Source organism: Dermacentor variabilis, chromosome 9 (assembly GCF_050947875.1).
Source record: "Dermacentor variabilis isolate Ectoservices chromosome 9, ASM5094787v1, whole genome shotgun sequence".
Classification (NCBI taxonomy): Eukaryota; Metazoa; Arthropoda; class Arachnida; order Ixodida; family Ixodidae; genus Dermacentor; species Dermacentor variabilis.
The window spans coordinates 102,127,511-102,152,952 of NC_134576.1; the positions used below are offsets into that span (position 1 = coordinate 102,127,511).

Genomic DNA, 25,442 nt, shown 5'->3' on the forward strand with positions numbered 1-25,442 from the left:
GTCTTCAGGAGTCTTATTTAGCCTTCATTAACTTCACCGTATTTAATCTTATTAGTATTTTATTAACATTAATTACTCTTGATACCTCTCCAGTACTAAGTACATATTGTAGCGAAGTGACGCAGCCGTGAGATATCAGACGCATCAACTCACCAGGGAGACGGAAGAATGGGGATGAGCTCTGGCAGGGGAAAGTCCAAATCCGCAGGTACGACGACGAGAGTAGCATTTGAACAACTAGATTTATTCTCTTGGTATTTACCTTAAGTTTAAATTGTACAAAATATCTACAAGCAAAACGATGTCATACCCGTCGTCGTCGGCCTGCCTGACCGGCCTGGCCTCCCCTGGTGAAGATGCGCCGTCTGCTGCTGTCTACTTGCTCACTCTTAAACTACCCCAAACTATTCCTTAAATAAGTTTCCCCAGCATCCAAGAGACACTTTTCTCCACCAATGGGCTACTTCGTTACTCCGACCAATCAGGCAAGCCGACATCATCCAATAAGCGGCAGAGTTCAAGGGGTCAAGAAATGGTCGCGTCAACACTCCTTACACAAAAGCACTCTGACCATAACTGATCAGCTTTTGACAGCCGAGCGTGGGAAGACGACGCGACATGTGCAGGTGTGACGTCAGGCGCGGCGGCCGCGCGGCAGCACTGTCCGCGGCGCCGTCGAGGTCATTTGTGTACAAAGGTTTGCCCCGCGTCAAGGACCCCACAAAATTCCCCGAAAGACAGCAAAGAAGGCCGCGTTACATTGTCTTCGCGACACCTCCCCCCTACGAAAAAGAGTGTCCCACTCGTCACAAAGCACTACTACAAAACCAAATTAACAATTTAAACACGTACAAATAAACACGTACATTTGGGGATTCATATAAGAAAACTGAAGTAACCGTAAGAAAAATGGAACATCACATAAAACAAAACACCAAACACGTTTTAACAAAATGGAAACAAAGTGGACAAGAAAAGTAACACCAAAGTTCATTCGCGCGCGCTACACAAGAAAATTAACAATGAAGATTATTCGCTTGAGCTGTAATACACATCAATGTCTGTGTCATACGAAGCGATGGTTCGAGGCTCAGCCTCCCTATGAAATGTCCTCCAGTTATATGTACTCCAGTTGGAGTAAAGTTCAGTCCCGTGCGGTTTCTTGGCTTGTCCTCGATCACTAGTCGACATCTCACACACACGATTACACGGGGCATGCCTCCGGTCACCACAACTACATTGACGCACAACGCGACGAACACAACACATTTTCTTTTTCTTTGGACGTTCGTTATCAGATTTGCCGTCTGCGTCGTCATCATCGGAGCACTGCCTGACGTGACACGGTTCTAATCGCGCAACATTAAAAGTGTCGCGTTTGTTGCCTGTTTGGTCGGCTAGAATCTGAGCAGGGTCCGTTTGGTGGGCCGCTTTCTTGGCGTCCTGGGCTCCGCGTTGCGTTCCTTGACCTTCCTGAAGTAGAGGCTCATTTTTGGAGCTTACAAATGGGGCGACACTGGCTGGCTTTCTGTGGGCGAGCGGCTGCTTCTGGCAGTCAGAGCAGGATAGGACGTACTTGTTGACATGGGAAAACATCTTTGGCCAGAAATAACGGCGGCGAACTTTCTCCCATGTGCGCTTGACACCGAGGTGGCCTGCCGTGATGTCGTCATGGCAGTGCCTCAGAACCTCCGATCTCAAACACTTGGGGACAACGAGTGCCGCGCGATCTTCCTGAAAGCCTTTCGCTCTTCTGTACAATACACCGTCGACCAGCCGAAAGCTCCGTGCCGTTCTTTTCGTTTTTCTGGCAACGGACGCACTCGGCTGCTCTAGGTGTTGTATTACTTCTCGCATCCATGAATCCTCTCTCTGCCTTTCGCCGATGTCCACATGATCCAGCACGAGCAACGGTAAGGGATTTTCGTCGCTTGCTGGCGCGGAATCATGCGGAAGTCGGGAAAGCGTGCGGGAGTTGCTTTGCTCAAAGTTAGAGCGCTGCTCCTTCTTCTGGGGTCCGTTTTCTTGGAACCGTTGCCGGCACTGGGGCGCAACGTGGCCGATGCGGTCGCATAGCTGGCAGCGCGGTCGCTCGTCGTCGTCATGGGTATTTCTCGCTGGCCAAGGTGCTGGAGGACGACGTACATCTTCATCAATAGCTTCCAGGCGGTCAAATAATAAGCCTATAGATTCCGCGATCGCCCTCAAGTCCTTGTCGCGGTCGGTGGCCTCTAGCGGGAAGTGACGCTCTGCCGCAGCGCAGGTGGCGAGACATGTTGGAGGCGGCTGCACTGTTGCTCCAGCGGGTGTCACTCCGGCGGCAGGTGCCGAGGCGAATGGGTAGCATGACTGCTGGCCGGCAGAGAAATAGGTGCCGGTCGCTTCTGGTTGCGACGCGCGCACCATCAAAAAAGCTGCCCAATCAATTCTGCGTAAAATTTCAAGGAAAGCAGAGCAGCTGTCCGGGTTTGCAATAAGAATTTTTTCCATCACGTCCGGACGCAATCCGCGCATAAGGTGCCGCATCCGCTCCTCTTCCGTCATAGATGGGTTGGCTCTGGCGCACAGCTGCACAACTTCATAGTAATAATCTTCGGGAGATTCTGATGGCAGCTGCGTTCGGTTTTGGAGCCGCAAATATGCGATCTCAACTGAGTGGCGACTTGTGAAAGACGTTTTTAAGAGCGTCGCCCACTCTTTCCATGTATTAGGGGCACCCGTTAAAATTTGCGTGGTGTGCCATTTCTTTGCATTGCCCTCTAATGCCAAATATAAAAATTTTACTTTCGTCCCTTCATCCCAGTTGTTGAGGGAGGCTACGTATTCGTAGCAAAGGAGCCACTCGCATATTGACTCTTCGGGCGTGCCTCTAAAGACTGGCGGTCCGATGAAAGGTTCCGCTTGAGGGATGGACATGGTAGCGAGGACAGTAGGGGGTTCGGTCATGGTCGAGCTGTTAGAGCTAGGTTCTTGAGGTTTGTTGCCACGGCCCATGATATTAGTGCGTGGCCTTCGGTACCCAGCACACTCCACCACTTTGTAGCGAAGTGACGCAGCCGTGAGATATCAGACGCATCAACTCACCAGGGAGACGGAAGAAGAATGGGGATGAGCTCTGGCAGGGGAAAGTCCAAATCCGCAGGTACGACGACGAGAGTAGCATTTGAACAACTAGATTTATTCTCTTGGTATTTACCTTAAGTTTAAATTGTACAAAATATCTACAAGCAAAACGATGTCATACCCGTCGTCGTCGGCCTGCCTGACCGGCAATTTTCGGGGGTCGGGCACCGGGCCTTCACGAAGTGCTTGCGAAAGCACGGAAGGAGGTCTGGTTCCACCTCACCCGGGAGCGGCACCGCTTGGGCGAGAAGAAGTTTCTCGAAGTGTGGGCTCGTCCTGCCGTGATTTTTGACGAGTCAGGTGGAAAGCTATCCATTAAGTTATGATGCATGCTCCAAAGGTCGCACGACTCGGCCGTGTGCGCCAGTCGATCTACGGGGTTTTGTTTGGCTCAGTGGAACCCAGAGCTGGAACCGGTGGTGGTGCACCCTCAAGTGGTCGCGCTGCTCCGCGGACGGCTTTGGTGGTCTCCATGGTTGTATGCCTTGACCTCTTTTGCGTCAGGGCAGTCCGAGGGTCAGTCAGGCTTGTGCCCTGCAAGACCGACATGGCTGTTTGTGTGTTGAGTGCAGTCCCTCAGTTGGACTGCACCGCAACAGCCCCCTTGTCCGGGAAGGACCGTTGGCCCGAACCAAGTCCCCCCACCCAGTCAGCCCGGGTTGTGGGGGAGTACCGGGGTCAATGTATCGAATGATGCTGGGTTGATGAGTACATGAAAGCTCTGGGACGCGGCGCCTCTGGTTGCCAAGTCCTCTTCCCATCTGACAACGGCCTGGCCTCCCCTGGTGAAGATGCGCCGTCTGCTGCTGTCTACTTGCTCACTCTTAAACTACCCCAAACTATTCCTTAAATAAGTTTCCCCAGCATCCAAGAGACACTTTTCTCCACCAATGGGCTACTTCGTTACTCCGACCAATCAGGCAAGCCGACATCATCCAATAAGCGGCAGAGTTCAAGGGGTCAAGAAATGGTCGCGTCAACACTCCTTACACAAAAGCACTCTGACCATAACTGATCAGCTTTTGACAGCCGAGCGTGGGAAGACGACGCGACATGTGCAGGTGTGACGTCAGGCGCGGCGGCCGCGCGGCAGCACTGTCCGCGGCGCCGTCGAGGTCATTTGTGTACAAAGGTTTGCCCCGCGTCAAGGACCCCACAAAATTCCCCGAAAGACAGCAAAGAAGGCCGCGTTACATTGTCTTCGCGACACCTCCCCCCTACGAAAAAGAGTGTCCCACTCGTCACAAAGCACTACTACAAAACCAAATTAACAATTTAAACACGTACAAATAAACACGTACATTTGGGGATTCATATAAGAAAACTGAAGTAACCGTAAGAAAAATGGAACATCACATAAAACAAAACACCAAACACGTTTTAACAAAATGGAAACAAAGTGGACAAGAAAAGTAACACCAAAGTTCATTCGCGCGCGCTACACAAGAAAATTAACAATGAAGATTATTCGCTTGAGCTGTAATACACATCAATGTCTGTGTCATACGAAGCGATGGTTCGAGGCTCAGCCTCCCTATGAAATGTCCTCCAGTTATATGTACTCCAGTTGGAGTAAAGTTCAGTCCCGTGCGGTTTCTTGGCTTGTCCTCGATCACTAGTCGACATCTCACACACACGATTACACGGGGCATGCCTCCGGTCACCACAACTACATTGACGCACAACGCGACGAACACAACACATTTTCTTTTTCTTTGGACGTTCGTTATCAGATTTGCCGTCTGCGTCGTCATCATCGGAGCACTGCCTGACGTGACACGGTTCTAATCGCGCAACATTAAAAGTGTCGCGTTTGTTGCCTGTTTGGTCGGCTAGAATCTGAGCAGGGTCCGTTTGGTGGGCCGCTTTCTTGGCGTCCTGGGCTCCGCGTTGCGTTCCTTGACCTTCCTGAAGTAGAGGCTCATTTTTGGAGCTTACAAATGGGGCGACACTGGCTGGCTTTCTGTGGGCGAGCGGCTGCTTCTGGCAGTCAGAGCAGGATAGGACGTACTTGTTGACATGGGAAAACATCTTTGGCCAGAAATAACGGCGGCGAACTTTCTCCCATGTGCGCTTGACACCGAGGTGGCCTGCCGTGATGTCGTCATGGCAGTGCCTCAGAACCTCCGATCTCAAACACTTGGGGACAACGAGTGCCGCGCGATCTTCCTGAAAGCCTTTCGCTCTTCTGTACAATACACCGTCGACCAGCCGAAAGCTCCGTGCCGTTCTTTTCGTTTTTCTGGCAACGGACGCACTCGGCTGCTCTAGGTGTTGTATTACTTCTCGCATCCATGAATCCTCTCTCTGCCTTTCGCCGATGTCCACATGATCCAGCACGAGCAACGGTAAGGGATTTTCGTCGCTTGCTGGCGCGGAATCATGCGGAAGTCGGGAAAGCGTGCGGGAGTTGCTTTGCTCAAAGTTAGAGCGCTGCTCCTTCTTCTGGGGTCCGTTTTCTTGGAACCGTTGCCGGCACTGGGGCGCAACGTGGCCGATGCGGTCGCATAGCTGGCAGCGCGGTCGCTCGTCGTCGTCATGGGTATTTCTCGCTGGCCAAGGTGCTGGAGGACGACGTACATCTTCATCAATAGCTTCCAGGCGGTCAAATAATAAGCCTATAGATTCCGCGATCGCCCTCAAGTCCTTGTCGCGGTCGGTGGCCTCTAGCGGGAAGTGACGCTCTGCCGCAGCGCAGGTGGCGAGACATGTTGGAGGCGGCTGCACTGTTGCTCCAGCGGGTGTCACTCCGGCGGCAGGTGCCGAGGCGAATGGGTAGCATGACTGCTGGCCGGCAGAGAAATAGGTGCCGGTCGCTTCTGGTTGCGACGCGCGCACCATCAAAAAAGCTGCCCAATCAATTCTGCGTAAAATTTCAAGGAAAGCAGAGCAGCTGTCCGGGTTTGCAATAAGAATTTTTTCCATCACGTCCGGACGCAATCCGCGCATAAGGTGCCGCATCCGCTCCTCTTCCGTCATAGATGGGTTGGCTCTGGCGCACAGCTGCACAACTTCATAGTAATAATCTTCGGGAGATTCTGATGGCAGCTGCGTTCGGTTTTGGAGCCGCAAATATGCGATCTCAACTGAGTGGCGACTTGTGAAAGACGTTTTTAAGAGCGTCGCCCACTCTTTCCATGTATTAGGGGCACCCGTTAAAATTTGCGTGGTGTGCCATTTCTTTGCATTGCCCTCTAATGCCAAATATAAAAATTTTACTTTCGTCCCTTCATCCCAGTTGTTGAGGGAGGCTACGTATTCGTAGCAAAGGAGCCACTCGCATATTGACTCTTCGGGCGTGCCTCTAAAGACTGGCGGTCCGATGAAAGGTTCCGCTTGAGGGATGGACATGGTAGCGAGGACAGTAGGGGGTTCGGTCATGGTCGAGCTGTTAGAGCTAGGTTCTTGAGGTTTGTTGCCACGGCCCATGATATTAGTGCGTGGCCTTCGGTACCCAGCACACTCCACCACTTTGTAGCGAAGTGACGCAGCCGTGAGATATCAGACGCATCAACTCACCAGGGAGACGGAAGAAGAATGGGGATGAGCTCTGGCAGGGGAAAGTCCAAATCCGCAGGTACGACGACGAGAGTAGCATTTGAACAACTAGATTTATTCTCTTGGTATTTACCTTAAGTTTAAACTGTACAAAATATCTACAAGCAAAACGATGTCATACCCGTCGTCGTCGGCCTGCCTGACCGGCCTGGCCTCCCCTGGTGAAGATGCGCCGTCTGCTGCTGTCTACTTGCTCACTCTTAAACTACCCCAAACTATTCCTTAAATAAGTTTCCCCAGCATCCAAGAGACACTTTTCTCCACCAATGGGCTACTTCGTTACTCCGACCAATCAGGCAAGCCGACATCATCCAATAAGCGGCAGAGTTCAAGGGGTCAAGAAATGGTCGCGTCAACACTCCTTACACAAAAGCACTCTGACCATAACTGATCAGCTTTTGACAGCCGAGCGTGGGAAGACGACGCGACAGGTGCAGGTGTGACGTCAGGCGCGGCGGCCGCGCGGCAGCACTGTCCGCGGCGCCGTCGAGGTCATTTGTGTACAAAGGTTTGCCCCGCGTCAAGGACCCCACAAAATTCCCCGAAAGACAGCAAAGAAGGCCGCGTTACATTGTCTTCGCGACAATATAGCCATAACCATAAGTCTCAGTAGTCGTATGTATAGTCACAAGACGTTCTCATATACATCCCCATGTAGAACCCCATGTATACGTGTGGAGCGCATCGAGTCACGCGTCACAGACAGACGGAGGGACGGACATATTTTCGAGGGAAGTAGCCCCTAGAATGCTTACGCATTAAATGTTCTAGGCCTGTGTTATCAAAGGAACGCCAAGCAGAGGGCCATATTTGCGCTGCCCAAAATTCTGGAGTACACGAACCGATACGTGATAAGAGCCGGCCTGCTACCTCTGTGCAGCGTACACGATTTACTTTATTACTACTCCCCTTCTCTTTCTGTTTCCGTGCGTTCTCTTTCTTCTTTTTTATCGCCTCACATATATTTCTCCCGTGAGGTATAGCCCAATCAGAACTGCCTCATGGCTAACCTTCCTGCATTTCGAAACATCCTTTTTCTTTCTCTCTCTCTCGTCAGTCAGTGCTAAGTCGCGATCGCGACGCCTCTTGCTGGTTAATCTCCCATAATCCGCTCCTCCGTGTATTTTTCTCATTACCGCCTCCTGCACCCGACGCACCGCAACGCAAATCGTCCCGAACACGGCACACGACCGGCTGCACGTGTAACTGTCGGCCTCCCTTTCCCCGCCGCGCATCTTACGAAACCGTACGTCGGCGCACCGGGGTGTTACCTAACTTACGAACGCGGTCAGCGTCGAGCCGTCCACCCCGCTCGGGCCCCCTTGCTGATTGATTCCTTCCGCCGGACCCCGAATCTTCGCCTGTCCACTTAAGCAGTGCCCGCGCGCGCGCGCTATAGCACTCCGCGGGCACTGCTCTTTCGTGTCAGCGGCCGCTCGGAGGTTCCCGTCGACGTAATGAAGCCGCCCGTCCGTCGCTCGGGACAAATTGCGCTGCACCAAAGAAACGCACAGTGCTTCTTCTTCTTCTTCTTGATGATGATGATATAGTATGGGGGCGGGAAGCCCGGAAGTTGCGCTCTCATGAATATTCACGTTGTACGCGTATATGTATACACACGGCGACGACGGCAGCGTATATAGTGGGAGGGGCCTCCGTCGGGTTGCCGCGGAGGTGGGCACCGCGCATTCATGATGTTGGAGAGGAGGAGGGAGGACGAGCAAACAGTAACGGAGCCCGTGCTTCTTTCTTTTTCATCACCTCTCCCCCTTCCACTTTCTCTGGCGCAGGATGAAGAAGAAGTACTACTCCTGGGAAGAGTGCATGAACCTGCGCGAAGTGAAGGTGAGTGCGTGGCAAGTCGGTGGGGTCATCGACGCGCTCTCCGGTCGTTGCGCAGTCAAAGCAGAAGCGATGTAGCGCTTCTTTGCAGTGAGTTGTGCACACGCTGTATGCCTCGAGTCTGAAGGACTTCGCGTCCCTGGTTTGATGACCGGCGCGAGCCGCGAGATCGGGTGCGCCTGACCGCATTCCGGCCAGGTCGAACCGCGGTGAAAGAAACGTTCTCGCGGTGTGTATTCTCGATGGGATTTCGTTTATTTTTTTTTCGCCTCCCACAAGCAAAGAAACGGACGCCCGCGATAGTGGATTGAGTGAGGGTTATTAGCAAACACTTGCAAATAGCCGGTCTCGCGGGGGATTTCGAGGGCCCCCTCTTCCAGCTTGAAGCCGCGTATCTCCTCACGACACCGTCGGTGTTGGAAGACCTTGGGTGAAACACGCTAAGCAGCGACGCAATACAAACAGGATAGGAGAAACGCACGCGGCCCGTACGTTCATGGATCGACTGCCCGGCGGATTTGAGCCCGAAAGCGGCGGCCGCCTAATCGTCAACTATGAAGCATGTCCACTTGTAGGGGCGTAGCTACTCTAAGCGCATCTGAACGGCGCGCGCCTTTTGTGTATACAACTGCAGATGTCACAAATCCTCCTCCTCGTCGTCTTCATCCCCGCCTTGTCTGAGGTCGTAAGACATTGCACAAAATTTATTTTCTTTAAAGTAATACACGCAGCGGTATGCGCAAGAGGGATCACACCACAATCGCATCGGTTTGGCATCGCCATATATACCTGGCGCCTATTTTCGGTAAGTGCCCGTTCTTTGTGTCATTAACATTCAATCACCCCAGATTCGTTAATCTTGTGCTGGACCTGTCCTCCAGTCTATGGAGACGTGATTTATGACGCATGCGACGGGTGAAGTCTAGGCGCCGACAGGGGAAGGAAGCCCGCCTGAAATGTCATTTTGTGTCTCACAGCCTCGTAGCAACGAAGTACAGGGTAACTGAAGGTGTCAACAGACAACCGGGAATCATCAAAAAAGAAAGAAAGTGAGGGAAACAGAGACGGTAAACTAGATGCGAAGGACGGGAACGAAATAAAAAGTCTATAGTAATTCACAAAGACTGCAAGCGTGATATCGGGAGATAAAATATCTGCGATCACACAAAACGGGGCAGTGCCCGGCTGTCTGAAGTCCAAGCTGGTTGCGTGAGGACCAAATCACTGCGACACAAATATTAGCAGCGGGAGTAGGAATATATGTGCCTAACCCAGCAAAAGTTCGGAGACGGCTCAGCGGCATCGCAACGGAATGGCAAGATATTCGCCAAAGCCCGAACCTCGGAAAATGTACACCTTCCAGAAGAGCTGCGGTTCGAAGCAGATGGGAGCATTATCTGGTCAGTGGCGGACGTGTCCGGCGTATTGGTGGGGAAAAAAAAACCGGTAGGACATCAACGGAACCGCGGTCGTCGCATGCATAGGGATAGAGATAGCAGATAACATAGAGATAGCAGTTTTAATGGAGAGAAGCGATCAAGGGAAGATAAACAGAATGCGATATTACAACAGGTGTAGTAAAACCTATTAGTTAAAGCAGGCTAAGTGACTATTTGTCCTCGCCCCGTTTCGAAGGGGATGCCAGTAGTGCCAGTAGAAATTATTATTATTATTATTATTATTATTATTAATATTATTATTATTATTATTATTATTATTATTATTATTATTATTATTATTATTATTATTATTATTATTATTATTATTATTATTATTATGTATGCGTGCGCCGTACCTTAGGATGTTCCTAGGCACGTTGAACAAGATTGATTGATTGATTGATTGATTGATTGATTGATTTAATCTGGACATCTTTTCCAAATCAAAGCATGTGAGTTTTTCCGCAATATAATTTCTTCTTTTCCTGTTTTTGTTATTTCCGAAACTTGTCTCTGCAGTGAAATTTCTTCTTCAGACTTTTTTACACCGCACTACAACGTCTCCCGCTGTGACCGGGACTTCAGTCCATGGACCTAAAGAAAGGCGGTGGCGCACTGATTTCTGTTGACACTTCATTGAGATGTGGTCGGCGTAATGATACAGAAAGTGTACAGGAGCCGATTGGTCTAGAAGTTTGGAACTTTCTATGTATCGCCAAATATTTCCCCTGTTTTGTTTGATAAGGTCATCTCTTCTATTTAAAGTGTAGTATATTCCCGTAACAAGCACAGAGTAATCCTTCTTGGTGATTTTAATACACCTGGAATTGATTGGGACGCGCTTAGATATCCTCATTACAATCACTACACAGAGAAAAACTGCAACCTGTTGTTAGGCTTTCTGTCCGTCTTTCCCTTCAGCGGAATAACTTGATCGCAAATTTCTGTGGTAACGTCTTAGACCTTTGCCTCTCGAATGCTCAAGCTATAGATGTCTCTCGTTCCGACAATTCCCTTGTGTGTCTTCTCTGTCATCCCTGAGGCAGAGCTCCTCCAGTGGCCTAGAGGAACCATCTCATTTTGCTTTCTACCGTGGTGATTATGCTCGCTTATATAATTTCTTGTCCACAACCGATTGGTCACTAGTTACAGATGTTGATGACCAAGTACATCAGCTTACGGAACGTGTTTTGAGCAGTGTGCGCAAATGCATTCCCCAGTACAGTCCTTAACGCTCCAGATATATCCCCGTGGCTCTCGTCTGAACTGCCCGAAAGCATAAAGACCGCGCGCACCGTGAATCTACAAGACCTGTGCCTAATGAGTAGAAAGAAGAATTCCGCTTTCTTCGCACTCTCTGCAAACGCCTCTATAAGCGGGATCACGACTTATACAATGAATTCTTGGAAAAGGGCGCATCCGGCCGGCGTGCTAAATTTTGGAACTATATCCGCAAGCGCTGTGGTAAACGTGGAGAGTTTTCTCCGGCTCGGCTCTAGAGGAGTAGAACTCCAAGCAGTCGCGGATAGTGTTGCGGCCCATTTCTCACCGATGTATAATGTTGCGGGTCTCAACGCTGGAGTCAGTCAGCAACACGGGTCGGTTCCTACATCTAGTGCCGTGCGGTTTGATGAAAAGTTCATCCACGAATTCCTTAAGCGCTTGAAGCCTTCCTTATCCTGCGGCCCTGATGGCATCCCCTCCGCAATTCTAAAAGCTTACGGCAGCGTATTTGCTCCAGGATTGACACCTAAATTTAACAACTCTTGGACTACTTCCACTTTCCCTCACATGCGGAAAACTGCTCGTGTGCTTTACGGCTTTTACGACTGGCCTTAAAGCCGATGTCTCGAATTATTGCCAGATTTCTCTACTGTGCCACGCCTAAGGTTCTTGAGCTTGCTCTCCTTAGTAGGTTCTCCTTCACAGTATCCTCACCTGCCCCGAACTCCTCAGTTGCATCACGTTTCGTATTCCGCGCAACGTCACCACAGAACATGGACCTTTCCATGCTCCTGCCTGTCATCACCAACAATCAGCCGGCCACGGAGTATTGACACTTTATAAAACTTATTTATGCCAGACTTTTATCAACTACTGCTGGAAACTGTTGTGCTAAAGCACTTCTGGGAAAGTAATTTCAGGGTAAAGTACGCTCCCTCACGTTGTTTGCGGCCTAAGAATCTTTACCTCGTACCCAGGCGTTGTACAAGATATGGCAAGAGAATACGAGACTACTATGTTCCTGTATATTTTAACAAATTGTCTCAAACCGTCTTGCGCGCTCAAACCAAATACAAGTTAAAAAAGGCACTCAGGCAAATTGACTAGTTGCCTCAGGGAATCATTAGTTTTTTTTTTTTTTTTGCTTGTACATGTCAATTGAATAAGTGTTTGTTCCGCTGCCTGCCAGGCACTGCCGCTCAAGCTCTGTGTGGCTTTGGCAGGCCTGTTATGTACGCTGCTTTTTGTAACTTTGTGGAATAAAGTATTATTATTATTATTATTATTATTATTATTATTATTATTATTATTATTATTATTATTATTATTATTATTATTATTATTATTATTATTATTATTATTATTATTCATAATCTCAATATTTTTCATAACGCGTTGTCATTGTTCTTTTCCGAGCTTTCCATTGTTGTGTCATAGTTTCACAAATTGTTCAAATGCCCTTCTCCGCCTATTTTCTTTTTGTATTTACCTCGCGCTTTGTTGTATGTGCACTCTTCTTATCACATTAATCTTTTTATTCATTGTTTTTTTACTAACATTCCTTTGTAGTTTTATTTTATTTTTGCTTTTTAATGTATGCGAGTGCCAGCACTCAGACTTTAGGGTTGTTCCGGGGCACGGTAAATGAATTATTATTATTATTATTATTATTATTATTATTATTATTATTATTATTATTATTATTATTATTATTATTATTATTATTATTATTATTATTATTATTATTATTATTATTATTATCCATCATGTTCCGTATTCGGCAAAGAACTGAAAGGGACTTCTGCTCTCTCTCTCACTCTCTCTCTCTCTCTCTCTCTCTCTCTCTCTCTCTCTCTCTCTCTCTCTCTCCGTCTTTTAACTCTATTTTCCTTGCTGCTTCACGTCTGGTTCTGTTGCTGAGAAGTGGTTTAAGCGCTGCGCCAATTCCGTGTGGCGTGAATAAGCTCCTTCTAAAAACGACCTTTGTCATCCGTTTTTTTGTCGTTCTGTTACTAAAAGCAGCATAGACAACTACGCATCTTTGCCCTGGCGCATATCGTATAGGCGTAATGCGTTCTGGTCCTAGAACAGCCGGTGAGCCTGTCCTGCGCCTGAACGTCAAAAAGCGGTGTGGACAAAAAAAAGAGCTGAAATGCAAAAGAATGATAATAAAGAGCGGTATATGACCCTGCAGACGTTGCAATATTGCTCTAGTTTTGAGGAAGCATAAACGCCGTTTCGCCGAGCATCACAGAAAGGCTCGGGTGAATCATTACTCTACAGTTGTTGCGTGGTGTTTTGGCCGCATACAACAGTGCGCAACAGTGTGGGATATTTTGCATTTTGGGTCCTCTATCCTGAAGTGAATTATTTGAACCCGGCCTCGCTGGCGCGTTAAGTTATTCGTACCGCATAGCCCCACGTCCGTCGTGCGCACTACTTTCGCATAGCAAGGTGCGTCGCAGGGAAGCCGTATACATCAGACCAGTTTGTTAAAATACGCGTGCGCGCTCGCGAAATAAAATTTTGGTGATAACTGGAGAGGTTAGCTGAGTGAATGGCTTGGCATGCTATTGTAGGCGTCGTACATCGCAACATATATCCAAGAATGAAAGAAAACAGAAAAAGAAAAGTGCGCAGACGTCCACTCTCGCACCAACTCAGAAATGTAGATAACACTGAACACAAAGAATTGAGCGAATGTTATCGAACTCTGTCCCTTTGACTGCAGCAGCGCCGCTCCCTGTTCGGCATTATCAGAAAAAAAAACAGCACTTATCATCTTAGAAACGTAGGCAACGAATTTTCCTCAGGAAAGAACAATATATGTTTTTCTTCAATAGCTATAGTGTAACGTGAAAAAAAAAAAGAGATATCTTGTTTTTTTTATGCAGTGGTCGTTTCCTTAAGTAACACCTAGTTTTCACATAGAAACAGGCTGCCACACGTAAAAGGATTAAAGACCTTCTTTCTTGTTAGCCAGGTACCTTGTTCCTTCGATTACGACGAGGAAGCTCTTTCTGTAGGGCAATTAAAAAGACGTTACCACGTCGTCGCGCGTAATGTCTCTCGCCCCCATCTTCGCTTCTCATCCAATATATTTCTTTTCTTTTTTCTGCACTGTTATCTGAAAATGCGATGACTTGGTCACACCCCGTTAAAAACGTTTTCCACGTCCAGCGCGCGTGACCAGGGTGAGCGAGAACGTCGGATAGCGAAGCAGACGTGTAACAATGAACGGTGCTGCATACATATTGGATCGAGCCTTTAAAGAAAAGTGCCTTTTTAATTTTAATCGCCCCGTTGGTGCCCATGCTCCATTTAGTATAGGGTCCCTCGAAACACGGTGCTTGCCCATTACCTGAGGAGAAAAATAAACCCCAAAGAACGGCCAAGAAGATAGAAAGGCTACACAGAAGAAAGCTGGAATGTCGGTCGGAGGCGTCCAGCTTCTATCGGTAACCTCTAAATCATGGGGAGGGGGAGCAAGAGAGAGAGAGAGAATGGGAAAAAGAAATGAGGGGAGATGTCTCGACTCTTGAAGGTCGTGTCTGAAGAATAAACCGATAGACGCCGTCGCAATGCCGAAGCTGCAAGAAGGCTCTTTAGCGACTCTGCGCTGCCTAAAACACGACCGATTTCTCTCCGCATTTCTGCAGTGGACCATCAGCAGCAATGGAGAGACGAAGGAGTCAAAGGACGAGCAAGAGCGCTCCCGGAAAGTAGTCCCACATTCTCATTCGCGTTGGGTTCGGGGAACAAAAAAAGATAAACATCTTATCCACTTCAGCGCTTACATTAAAATGGGACATCACTCGGCGTTCAGTTTGACTTGTTCCCCCGCTTCTCTCTCTCGTGTTTCCACGGGCAAAATCGAAACGGTCGCACGCAGGAGCTATACACTGATTCGGTATCGGTTCCGGGAAACCGAAAGCGCTGCCGGACTACTTGGCGCAGTAACACATGGTCAAAATTTCAAAAGAGAGAGAGAGAGAGAGAGAGAGAGAGAGAGAGAGTGTGTGTGTGTGTGTGTGTGTGTGTGTGTGTGTGTGTGTGTGTGTGTGTGTGTGTGTGTGTGTGTGTGTGTGTGTGTGTGTGTGTGTGTGTGTGTGTGTGTGTGTGTGTGTGTGTGTGTGTGTGTGTGTGTGTGTGTTTTCACAAAACTGACGCTTTTCAACCAAAGCAACCGTTTGCGGCCAACTGGGTCGCACAAACTCTGTCAGTCTACGGCGTGGATGCCACCTAACCAGCATGCAACGCGGCATTGCGGGGCCGTTGGGAAAGTGCATCCAGACACCGGCATCGTTGTGCAGGAGTAGCGCGCAAAGAAGACCCGTCGCATATAACCTATAGCATGCAGAAGTAATAAGCTAGTATACAGGGTGTCTCAACTATCATGCACCAAGATTTAAAAAAAATATGCAAATGCCACGTTGCTGGACAGAACCAAGGTAACGTTGTTTGCCGTCGCTTGGAAATACTCGGATTATTTTCATTTTGCATTTAGCTTAATTACCTAATTAGTCTTAATCAATTGATCGACTTCTCAAATATTATAATTAGATGAAAAGTTTCAATGATAAAATTGTAGGGAAACATGAAAAACTCCCGATACAGCTTTCCGTTGCTCAATACTTGCTACATAAAAGTGTTTTTTTCGAACGTGAAAGAAACCCGCGAACACACGCAAAATTGCCGTGCGACTGGCCGCTCTAGGCACGTATAGGGACACAACGAAACCAGTATATATCACTGCAACGACAGTGATGATGTCACGTTACGCAGGCCACATAGTTTCCTGCACAATTCACTGGAGGAAACTGTGGCGCTAGTGTCTGTGTGGAAGCTTCAAGCTGGGTCAATCAGCCAGCGTGGGAAATGACAAGGCAGCGCGTGGCTTTTCCTAAGCTTTGTTCTTCAGGCTTGAAGCAGTTTCTGTGACTTGCGAAATCGATCATTTGCGAACAAAATATTGGGTAACAAATGCAGCGATTCTCAGTGATGATGCATTTTCGCGGAGTCTTATTGCCGCCATACGTTTAAGAAAGATGCGACTGTTTATTCTAATAAGTGCAGATGAAGCGTATACTAAATCAAACCGCAAGAACGTCAGAATAACGTCATGCACGAGAGTTCGAGATACCTGTGTGCTAACCATCTTTCCTATATATAGCTGATTGATCGCGGCGTCAGAGTTCTATTCAGTAATTTCAGCAGGAAAGTATATAGCGCGGATACAAATTTTAGGCTTCTCCGCCATGTGTTACAAATATTGGCCGAATATTTGCCAGATAATAAGCTGCCGGGACTGTGTGTTCAGAAAAAAATATTTCCTGATTAGAAAAAAAGTTTGTTTACACTACGTACAAAAAATAACGATAGTAAACAAATGTACAAGGCTATATGCACAGATAATACACATCTACACACCATTAAACAAACACCACGCAGGTGCGAACATCAAGAGCATTAGATATAATATACCACGAACACATTAAAAAGGAGACCAAAGAAATTACCCGAAATTGGCTGTTATCGCCACTGTCTGCGAAAGGCTAGGGGAACAAGACAAGTAGGGGGGGCTTAGCTACGTACGTGGAGCAGGCACAGAGAAATTCCCAGGAAAATAAACTCAGCTAAATAATGTCGTTCAAGAAGAGGAAAATCCAAATTGCGGTCTGCCTGAATGTTGCTCTTTATTGTTTGAATGCCTGGCGTCCACATGTCATCCCAGATTTCAAGTGTGTCGAACGAGATACCTAGGATTTTGATTCTGGGATGCCGCTGCAATGGCGAGACGATGTGGAAACGTGCGTTTGGTTAACCGATCAAAAGAAATTACCAGCAGGAAGCCGCAGGCCTCTAACCTGCAGATGACGCTTTATAGCTATTAAGTAGGGTTTTGGGGATAAGATGACCAGATAAGATGAGAGAGGGGAAAGCCCTGACAGAAAGCCCCGCGTGACGCGGTAATATGACGAGCCTTATACGTTCATGTACATTTCTCTGACCATGTCTACACGGTCTTCAAAGCTCTCCCATTTCACTCTCTACCTCTACCACGTGACCGGCTTCTCACACAATACAACCACTTTTCTTTTCTGCATTTCGACACTCGTAATGCTAACCCAATAAAAAATACATGTAACTGACAGCGTGGAATACGGTTTGGCTGTGTGACTGTTCAGCTACCATGAGAATAATCGGTGGTGCGCGTACATTTGCCTAATCCTCATGCCTGTGACATGAGACGTCATTGTGGCTTCATATATTAACTCTTGCCTTCGCCTAAATTTCAAAACAATCTCTTTTCTTTTTTTTTTAATTGCGTAAGGCCTATAGGGCTCTCCGCACAAGTATATCCGTACCAAACTGTTGCTTTTATAATGCACTGTTTGGTTGCATATTTATTTATTTATTTAAGAATACTGCAGGTCAACAGTTATGGCCCATGCAGAAGGGGCTATACAAGGCATGGAAATACACTGTGACATTAAAAGATAAATTTGCAAAGCTGCAAAGTAGTTTAAAGCCAGATGGACGAAGTTCATAGGCAAATCGGCGTACACTACCGAACATTCCTCCGATGATTGAACCACCATGTTTGCTGCTCCCGTGTACACTATCGCCATAGCTTCCTCGATGAAAAGAGAGAGAGAGAGAGAGAGATGAGAAAGGCATGAAGGTTAACCGGAAGATAGATATCCAGTTTGCTACCCTGCTCTGGGAAAGGGGAGACAGAAAGCTCTTTTAAAAAATGAACACACATAAATAGAGTGGGAGAGAGAAAAAAATTTGTACAGAACTGCATGTATTAGTTATCTAGGGTGCCTTAGGCCATATGGCGTTTAGTTACTGTGCACCTAAACCTACATTTACCCTAGCGTTCTTTATTTTATTTATTTATTTATTTATTTATTTTTTGCATTTCACCCTCATCAGAATGCCGCCGCCGCGACCGGTATTCGAACCCGCGATCTCGTGCTCAACGACAGAACGCCCTAGGGAAGTGAGCCACATTGGCGACGGGTTTCTGAAACCCGCGAACGCGGATCTCCAATTACCAGTCGCGTAGCCCGGCGTATAGAGAGCAGGTCAGTGCAAAGCATTAGTGCTCGTTCGCGGACCTACTTATGCTATGCACAACGAGGGGAAGCGGAAGTCGAGTAGAGCATATCGAGCACAGCTGAAGCTCGTTGGACGCGCGGTTGTTACGCCTACGCCGCGGCGTGAAATCAACTCGAAGGCGGCAGCGCGATGCGCTCTACACCAAGGAGCGAGTCGCCGCGACAGCTCAAGCAGACATGGCGACCACCCCGGCAATGCCCGAGCAAACAGGGCACGGGGAGTGTCGACGGCGCCCTTACAGAGAGAGAGAGAGAGAGAGAGAGAGAGGGTACAGAGAGGGGGAGAGGGAGAGATAGAGCGAAGGAAGGGTCTGTTGCGACCTCACAGCAGAGGGAAGGGCGCCGTGTAAACAGTGGCCTCCGAGATCCAGCAGTTGTAAGTTGGTCACGTAAGGTTAAGTTTTGCCATTGTGTGGCGAAGTCTCCGTTAGTGCCCGTCGCCATCAAACCACTTTTCGTTTGTGTTGAATGGGCCACCGACCTAGCTCGTGCTGGCGGCTAGGGGCCAGGAACTGCTGGACGCATATGGGACCTTAGACGAAGGTTCCACCCCGTCTGGTGCCACCGCGCACCAACCTTTACTATGGGCTCACTAAAAGTTGACTCTCTCTCTCTCTCTCTCTGGGCTATACGCGAAATACGAACTTGCGCTTACGCCAACTGGGCCCTTATTCATAAAAAAATCTGTTACGCTAGAATATTTCGTAAGGAAAATATACCGACCAATCTTGATGCTGCAGATATCATTTGCGAAGGTGATCGTCCAATGGCAAAAAGCACTTACAAACGAAAGCCTTGGTGAATTCGGCTCCTAAATTTTTCTTAGCAACCCCACATGTGACGCTGAACAAGGGTGGCAAACTGGTCTGGCTGGTGCAGATTGGGCTAAATGTTGCGGGCTCTTGGAACTCCACATGATCCGAGGTAACCGGCCACGTAATTACCGGTGGCTTAGGCGGCTGTAGTGTTGCGCTGCTAAACACGAGGTCGCGGGATCAAATCCCGGCCGCGGCGGCCGCGTTTCGACGGGGGCGAAATGCAAAAACGCACGTGTCCCGTACATTAGGGGCACGTTAAAGCATCCCTGCATGGCGGTCAAAATTATTCCGGAGTTCCCCTACGGCGTGGCGTACCTCACAATCAAATCGCGCTTTGGCACGTAAAACCCCAGAGTTCAACGTAATTGGCCAAACGCACAAATTCAATGCTAAGTTGCCTGCGTTTTCGTTGCATCGCAACGTCACGTGACAGCGTGAGGCCAATGAACGCGCGTGAGCAACGCGCAGAATTGGATAGTGCTCTAATTTCGCTCACTTACGTTCCGGTCTAAGGTGCTAATGCGTGTAACACAATATAAATTTTTAGGAGTTCAGTTTCACGAAAATCTGCGATGGACGCAGTATGTCGAGTTCGTGATGCAGTGTTTCGAAAACGGTAGGTACGTTAAACAGACACCGTACCTTATCATCCAGACACCTCAAACGCCAGCTTTATTTTTCTTTAATTCACTCCCGTTTTCATAACTGTATCCTCATGTGGGGAGTTACGTCTCAGAACAATTTGAATAATCTCTACCTCATGCAAAGGAAAGATGTTCGTCTTATTCACAGCTTACCCTATCACGAACACGTTTCCTCCTATTTCATCGTGGACCGTATTTTTAGTGTTCCTGCTATGCACAGTCATCGTCTTTCTGAACTTATTTTTACTCAATACACAGCTAATTATCAATTATTCCTATCTACGTACACTAACGCTTCCCCGAAATACGATTTCAGGCGTTTGATGTTTACCAAGCCAAAAGCAAGAAATAATTATGGATTGCAGTTATTAAATTCGCAAATTCTGAATCTCTTAAATACCCACCCGGAATTACTGTCTTTAATTACACGTTTTCCTTCATTAAGATCATCCAGCAAGCTATCGAAGGTATATTTTTGTTGGCTCTGTTTGACGTTGTATTTGACACTATATTGTTGTATTACTGGTTGCCCATATAGCTGTATATTGATTGTAGTAGTATACTGGTTGTATATTGTGTCTTTGTACTTGAAATCTGGTTGTATATTCTGTTACTGTTGTTTGTCAATGTCCGCTGTAGTAGGCAAAATCAACCTGTTATTTTCTGCAGTTGTGCATATATGACCTGTATGTTAATTTCAATCTTGTACGAGAATGTCTTTTGTGGAATGCATGATAATATGGTGCTAGAGGCCTAGTCGGGTGACTATATAATGTCACCTTTTGTCCAAAGCATCGTGATAATCATGTATCGTTAACCAAATAAATAAATAAAATGAATAATGATGATTTCTAATGGCATCCCCTTTTAATCAGTGCTATGAAAAATGGACACCTACCCTGCGTGAGTTACTTGCACAGTATCATATCGTAATTAAGCACTTTGCCTATATCTGCACTACTCGCAAGTTACCTGTGCCTATCACTATACGGAGTCATTTGCACAGGGGTACTACCTGTGACGATTCCGCCTCCATCTCTTCCTTTCTGCGTCTGTGTCCTTCCTTCCTTCTTTCTTCTTTTTTTTTTCTTAAGTACTTTAAACGTCTTTTTCCTATCTCGACCGCTGCCGAGTTAGCACTCCTACCAGCTACGGACGTTCACCCTGTACTCCTGGAAGGCGCACGTTGTCTACTGTCCTGACTATGTGGTTGTGAAGCCGCCTGCGGATATTTTTTTTTTCTGAAGATGATGACGATGACGACGACGGTTATCTCTATTCGAATCCCCTTTGTAACGGGCCGGTGATAAACAGTTCCCTAACCTGCTTGACCTAATCAGCTTTTACTACATCTGGCACACTATATAGCATCTTGCTTATTTCTTCTTGACCTTTATGTTAAAGATGGAGGTCATTAAGACCTCCATCTTCATCTAGTGCAGTAACCGTGCCCGTAATGACTCCGGTTATACGAATCTCTTGCCTGCTTTGTTTCCGCCAGTACTCTAAACGTCTCTTGCCTATCTCGACTGCTGACCAGTTAGTCTTTCCCTCCGCTTTGAAGGCCGGTGCTTCTGGAAGGTGGACGTTTCCTACGGGTCCCCCTGGGTGAATAGCCTCGCATGACACTACGATGTGCTGCTTCACACACATGCTTCAATCAAAGAAAACAAACCAATTAATCCGTTAAATATAATTTGCAGTTCCATTTACATATCGGTGTGCTTTGGAGATGCCTGCGAGCCGGCATTATTATATATCCAGCGAGATAGCGGCCGAGTATCCAGGCTGATCCTTCTGCGTATGTTTGCTCTGACTATGGACATCCTACACCTAACTTCTCTCTCTTTCACTCCCCATTCCCCTCCCAACGTGTAGGGTAGCAAACTGGACTCAGTCTGGCTAACCTCCCTACCTTTCCTTCTTCCCTTCTCTATCTCTCTCTCTGCTCCGGTATGATTTTGTCCTCGCTTCAGACATCCAGCTCGGGCCTCAAATAGCAACGCATTGTCCTTTAAGTTACCGCACAGATTTTCCCTCTCAATTTCTTTCTTGTCGCAATTGTAAATCTCATTGAACTTCTTTGTTTCCATCTTTTGCATCCAATTTACCGTCTCTTTCTGTTCCTCTATCTTTTTGGTGACTGCTGGTTGTCTAGTCTATTTACACTTTCAATTACCCTGTATTTAGTTTGCCCATTTTCTTGACTTCCTCACCTCATTCTCCATTCCGTGCAAACGCTTTCGAGGTACAGATGTTTGTATACTTTAGCTGCCCATTTCTTTTCATCCATGTTCCTTAGTGTTTCTATGACTTCAACATGAATCCCTTAAGAAGCACAAAAGCTTTTGTGCTTCTTAAGGACGACGGGCTTGTGCGACCATCTGTGACTATTAATGCAATTTCTGTAAGAACACACATGTCAGTGAACTCACCGCAATTTCCTTCTTTCCTTCCCTCCTCTCTCTCCCTGTTATCTTTGTTTTCCCCCTTTCCCATTCACCCGGTGTAGGGTAGCCAACCGGACGTTATTCTGGTTAATCTCCCTGCCTTCTACTTATCTCTTCCCCTCCTCCTTCCTCAACAAGAATCCCAACCTGTATCACCCTGCACTGCCTAAATTGTCATATTACCGTGGGCCCCCGACGCAGATCTGCCCACCGACCTTTGGTTTTAACTTCCAACCGCCATGGAACGTCTGAACTAAAGCACGGAATTGTATTTGCGAATGCTGGCACCATTACTCCTTTCCGGAATTTCTAGCCCACTTTCATGTACGTTTTTTTTTTTTTTTTTTTTTGTAACCCCAAAGTGTTTTGCGCTGCTCTGTGTGAGAAAGGGTTCTTTCTACGCAGCACAGCTAGAGTACACTCTAGCGCCGCCGTCGGTGACGCCCTCCCGCGGACGATGAGCTTACTAGGGCAATCTGATTGGACGCGGCGCGAGATCCGAAACGTCCCGACTGGAGACGCGCCGTCGCTTGCGATGACACGCCTCGTTCCCGCTCCGCCGACCCTCCGTTCCATCCAAAAAGTAGAGTAGTAGTTCGACTCCTAAGCCTCGCCGTGAGCGACCGACCTCCGGTTGAAGTCATGGTGCCGCACTTCTTGACCGTACATTCTTTCGACCGGTCCGACACGGTTCTTTCCTTCTTTCTTTCTTTCTTTCTTTCTTTCTTTCTTTCTTTCTTTCTTTCTTTCATTTAGAGGACGGGTTTAATCGCCGTACTGTTTCCGGGTTTGGTTGCTGGCGATGCGCCGGCGTGCGGGAGTTGTGCTTGCTGTAGCGATTACCACACTGAATTGGTGTTGCTGCGTGGATAGCTGGAAAAAAAGAGACCAATCAAAGCAAAGCACACCAGGCGCTAAGATCCGAAGGAACACTTTATCGACGTTCGAACGAATGACTACTGCAGAGAGGAGAGCGGCCATTTCTTGTGTAACCTGCTGCATGACCATACGCCATCCGTGAATCACGAAGCCTAATGGGCTCATCATCAGACACGCGAAGTGCTCATCTCGTTGCCAACCAGAATGCCGAATGATACCGTGCTACTGTGTATTGGTTTCTGCCACAGTACATCACATACGCAATTCCGAAGTTGTCTATGCAGGCACATATACAGTGGCTCATGTTGTCTGCTCGGGAAAACAGCAGTCAGTGCATACCTAATGGCCAAAGTTGACTCTCCTTAAGAGAGTCAACTCCTTAGGTCGGAGTAGCATTCACTAACTCCTACCGCTATCGTATTGGAATGGCGGACTCACCAATGTGCGCCAAGTGGGAAGAGACCATCAGTCATCTTCTGTGCCACTGTTCTCGCTTGGATAACCAACGTCAGACACTCCTGTGTGCCTTGAATAGACTGGACGACAGGCCATTTACAGAAGCAAAGATCTTGGGAGCCTGGCCTCACAGTTCATTAGCCCAGAAAGCAGTTCGAGCGCTTCTTCACTACCTGAAAGCAACAGACTTGAGTGCCCGACTATAGACATCCTGTACCTAACTTAGTGCATGTGAAAGTGCGGTATAGACTCATGTTATCCCTCTCTCTCTTTCACTCCCCATTCCCCTCCCCACGTGTAGGGTAGCAAACTGGACTTAGTCTGGTTTTACTGCCTTTCTTTCTTCCCTTCTCTCTCTCTCTCTCTCTCTCTCTCTCTCTGACGGTCCTTCTGGTTTTTATCGTGCGAGATCAGCCAACGTACATCCAAAGTGGGCGAAGTGAGTAATAAAAGCTATCGCTTAAAAAATACCAAAAATGCTCCGTCTGTGCCTTTTTCATAAGTTATTTGATCACCCACTATCACGCAACAAACTTATTTCCCCGCTTCCGTATGTATCGCCTAGACTAGATCACATTGGTAATGTCGGCATTCCATTATGCAGATCCAACGCTTTCTTGCAGTCGTTTGTACCACGCACTTCCAATGAGTGGAATCGCCTTCTCGCCTCGACGGCCACCATCGCAGATCGCCAATTATTCAAGAACGTCATAGCTAGCAACCTTTTTCTTCACATTGTTCAACCTGTACACACAAGCGCCACAGCTAACTTTATATATCTAGGTGACATTTGTTATTTGTCCTTATATCTACATATATATATATATATATATATATATATATATATATATATATATATATATATATATATATATATATATATATATATATATATATAGAGAGAGAGAGAGAGAGAGAGAGAGAGAGAGAGAGAGATTTCTGCTTTATTAACTCCTGTTCGTTGAATTTACCCGTTTTGCTTGTATCCACTCCCATCTATAACGCCGCAATGGCCCTGAGAGCACGCTAAAGAAACAAATAAATAAATAAAATCACAAGTTGTAAATGTCCCGTCCGTGTATACTCATTTAAAACTCCTTGCGTCTGCGTCGACGTACTCTTCTTTCTTTTTTTTTTCAAGTCAATTAGTCCTAAGCGCCTCCACTTCTCGCAGTCTCTGCAAAAGCTGAGCCACGCCAACCTGGTCAAGCTCAAGGAGGTGGTGCGCGAGGACAACACGCTGTACTTCGTGTTCGAGTACATGCGCGAGAACTTGTACCAGCTGATACGCGAGCGGGACGTCCCGTTCCCGGAAGCGGCCATCCGGGCCATCGTGCAGCAGGTGCTGCGCGGCCTGGCCTTCATGCACAAGCACGGCTTCTTCCACCGCGACATCAAGCCCGAGAACCTCCTCTGCATGGGACCGCAGCTCGTCAAGATCGCCGACTTCGGGCTGGCGCGCGAGATCCGCTCGCAGCCGCCGTACACCGACTATGTGTCCACCCGATGGTGAGCCGCTTTTTTGAGCGTGCGTGCGGGTGTGCGTGCCGGCTGCCTGCGCCTAAGAGTTCGCGTACTACGTTACGTCTTTCAATAGATGAAGCGTCAATAGTGACGGCACACTAGGAACGAACAAGGACAGGAAAAGGCACATTAACAAGGAACAAAGACAGGAGCGCCTTGTCCTGTCTTTGTTCCTTCCTAGTGTGCCGTCACTATTGGCGCTTCATCTATTGGAAGCTATGCACCAACTAGCCCCACAACGTGTTTTACTGCAATACGTTACGTCATCGATCAAAAACGTGTTCCCCATCCGTCGCCATTGCCATGAGTGATGCTGGCCAAGACTCCCAGGACTATGTCTCGTACACAAGAATACCCA

The 25,442-nt window shown here is 47.7% G+C and overlaps 1 protein-coding gene across 1 annotated transcript in view; it reads left to right on the plus strand.

The window, feature by feature from the left end:
* Positions 1-25,442, plus strand: part of LOC142557189 (serine/threonine-protein kinase ICK) — a 62,466-nt gene that overhangs the window by 25,541 nt on the left and 11,483 nt on the right. The window contains exons 2-3 of the mRNA XM_075668870.1: positions 8,472-8,526; positions 24,735-25,069. Of these exons, the coding sequence (XP_075524985.1) occupies positions 8,472-8,526; positions 24,735-25,069 (390 nt within the window). The remainder of the gene's footprint in view (positions 1-8,471; positions 8,527-24,734; positions 25,070-25,442) is intronic.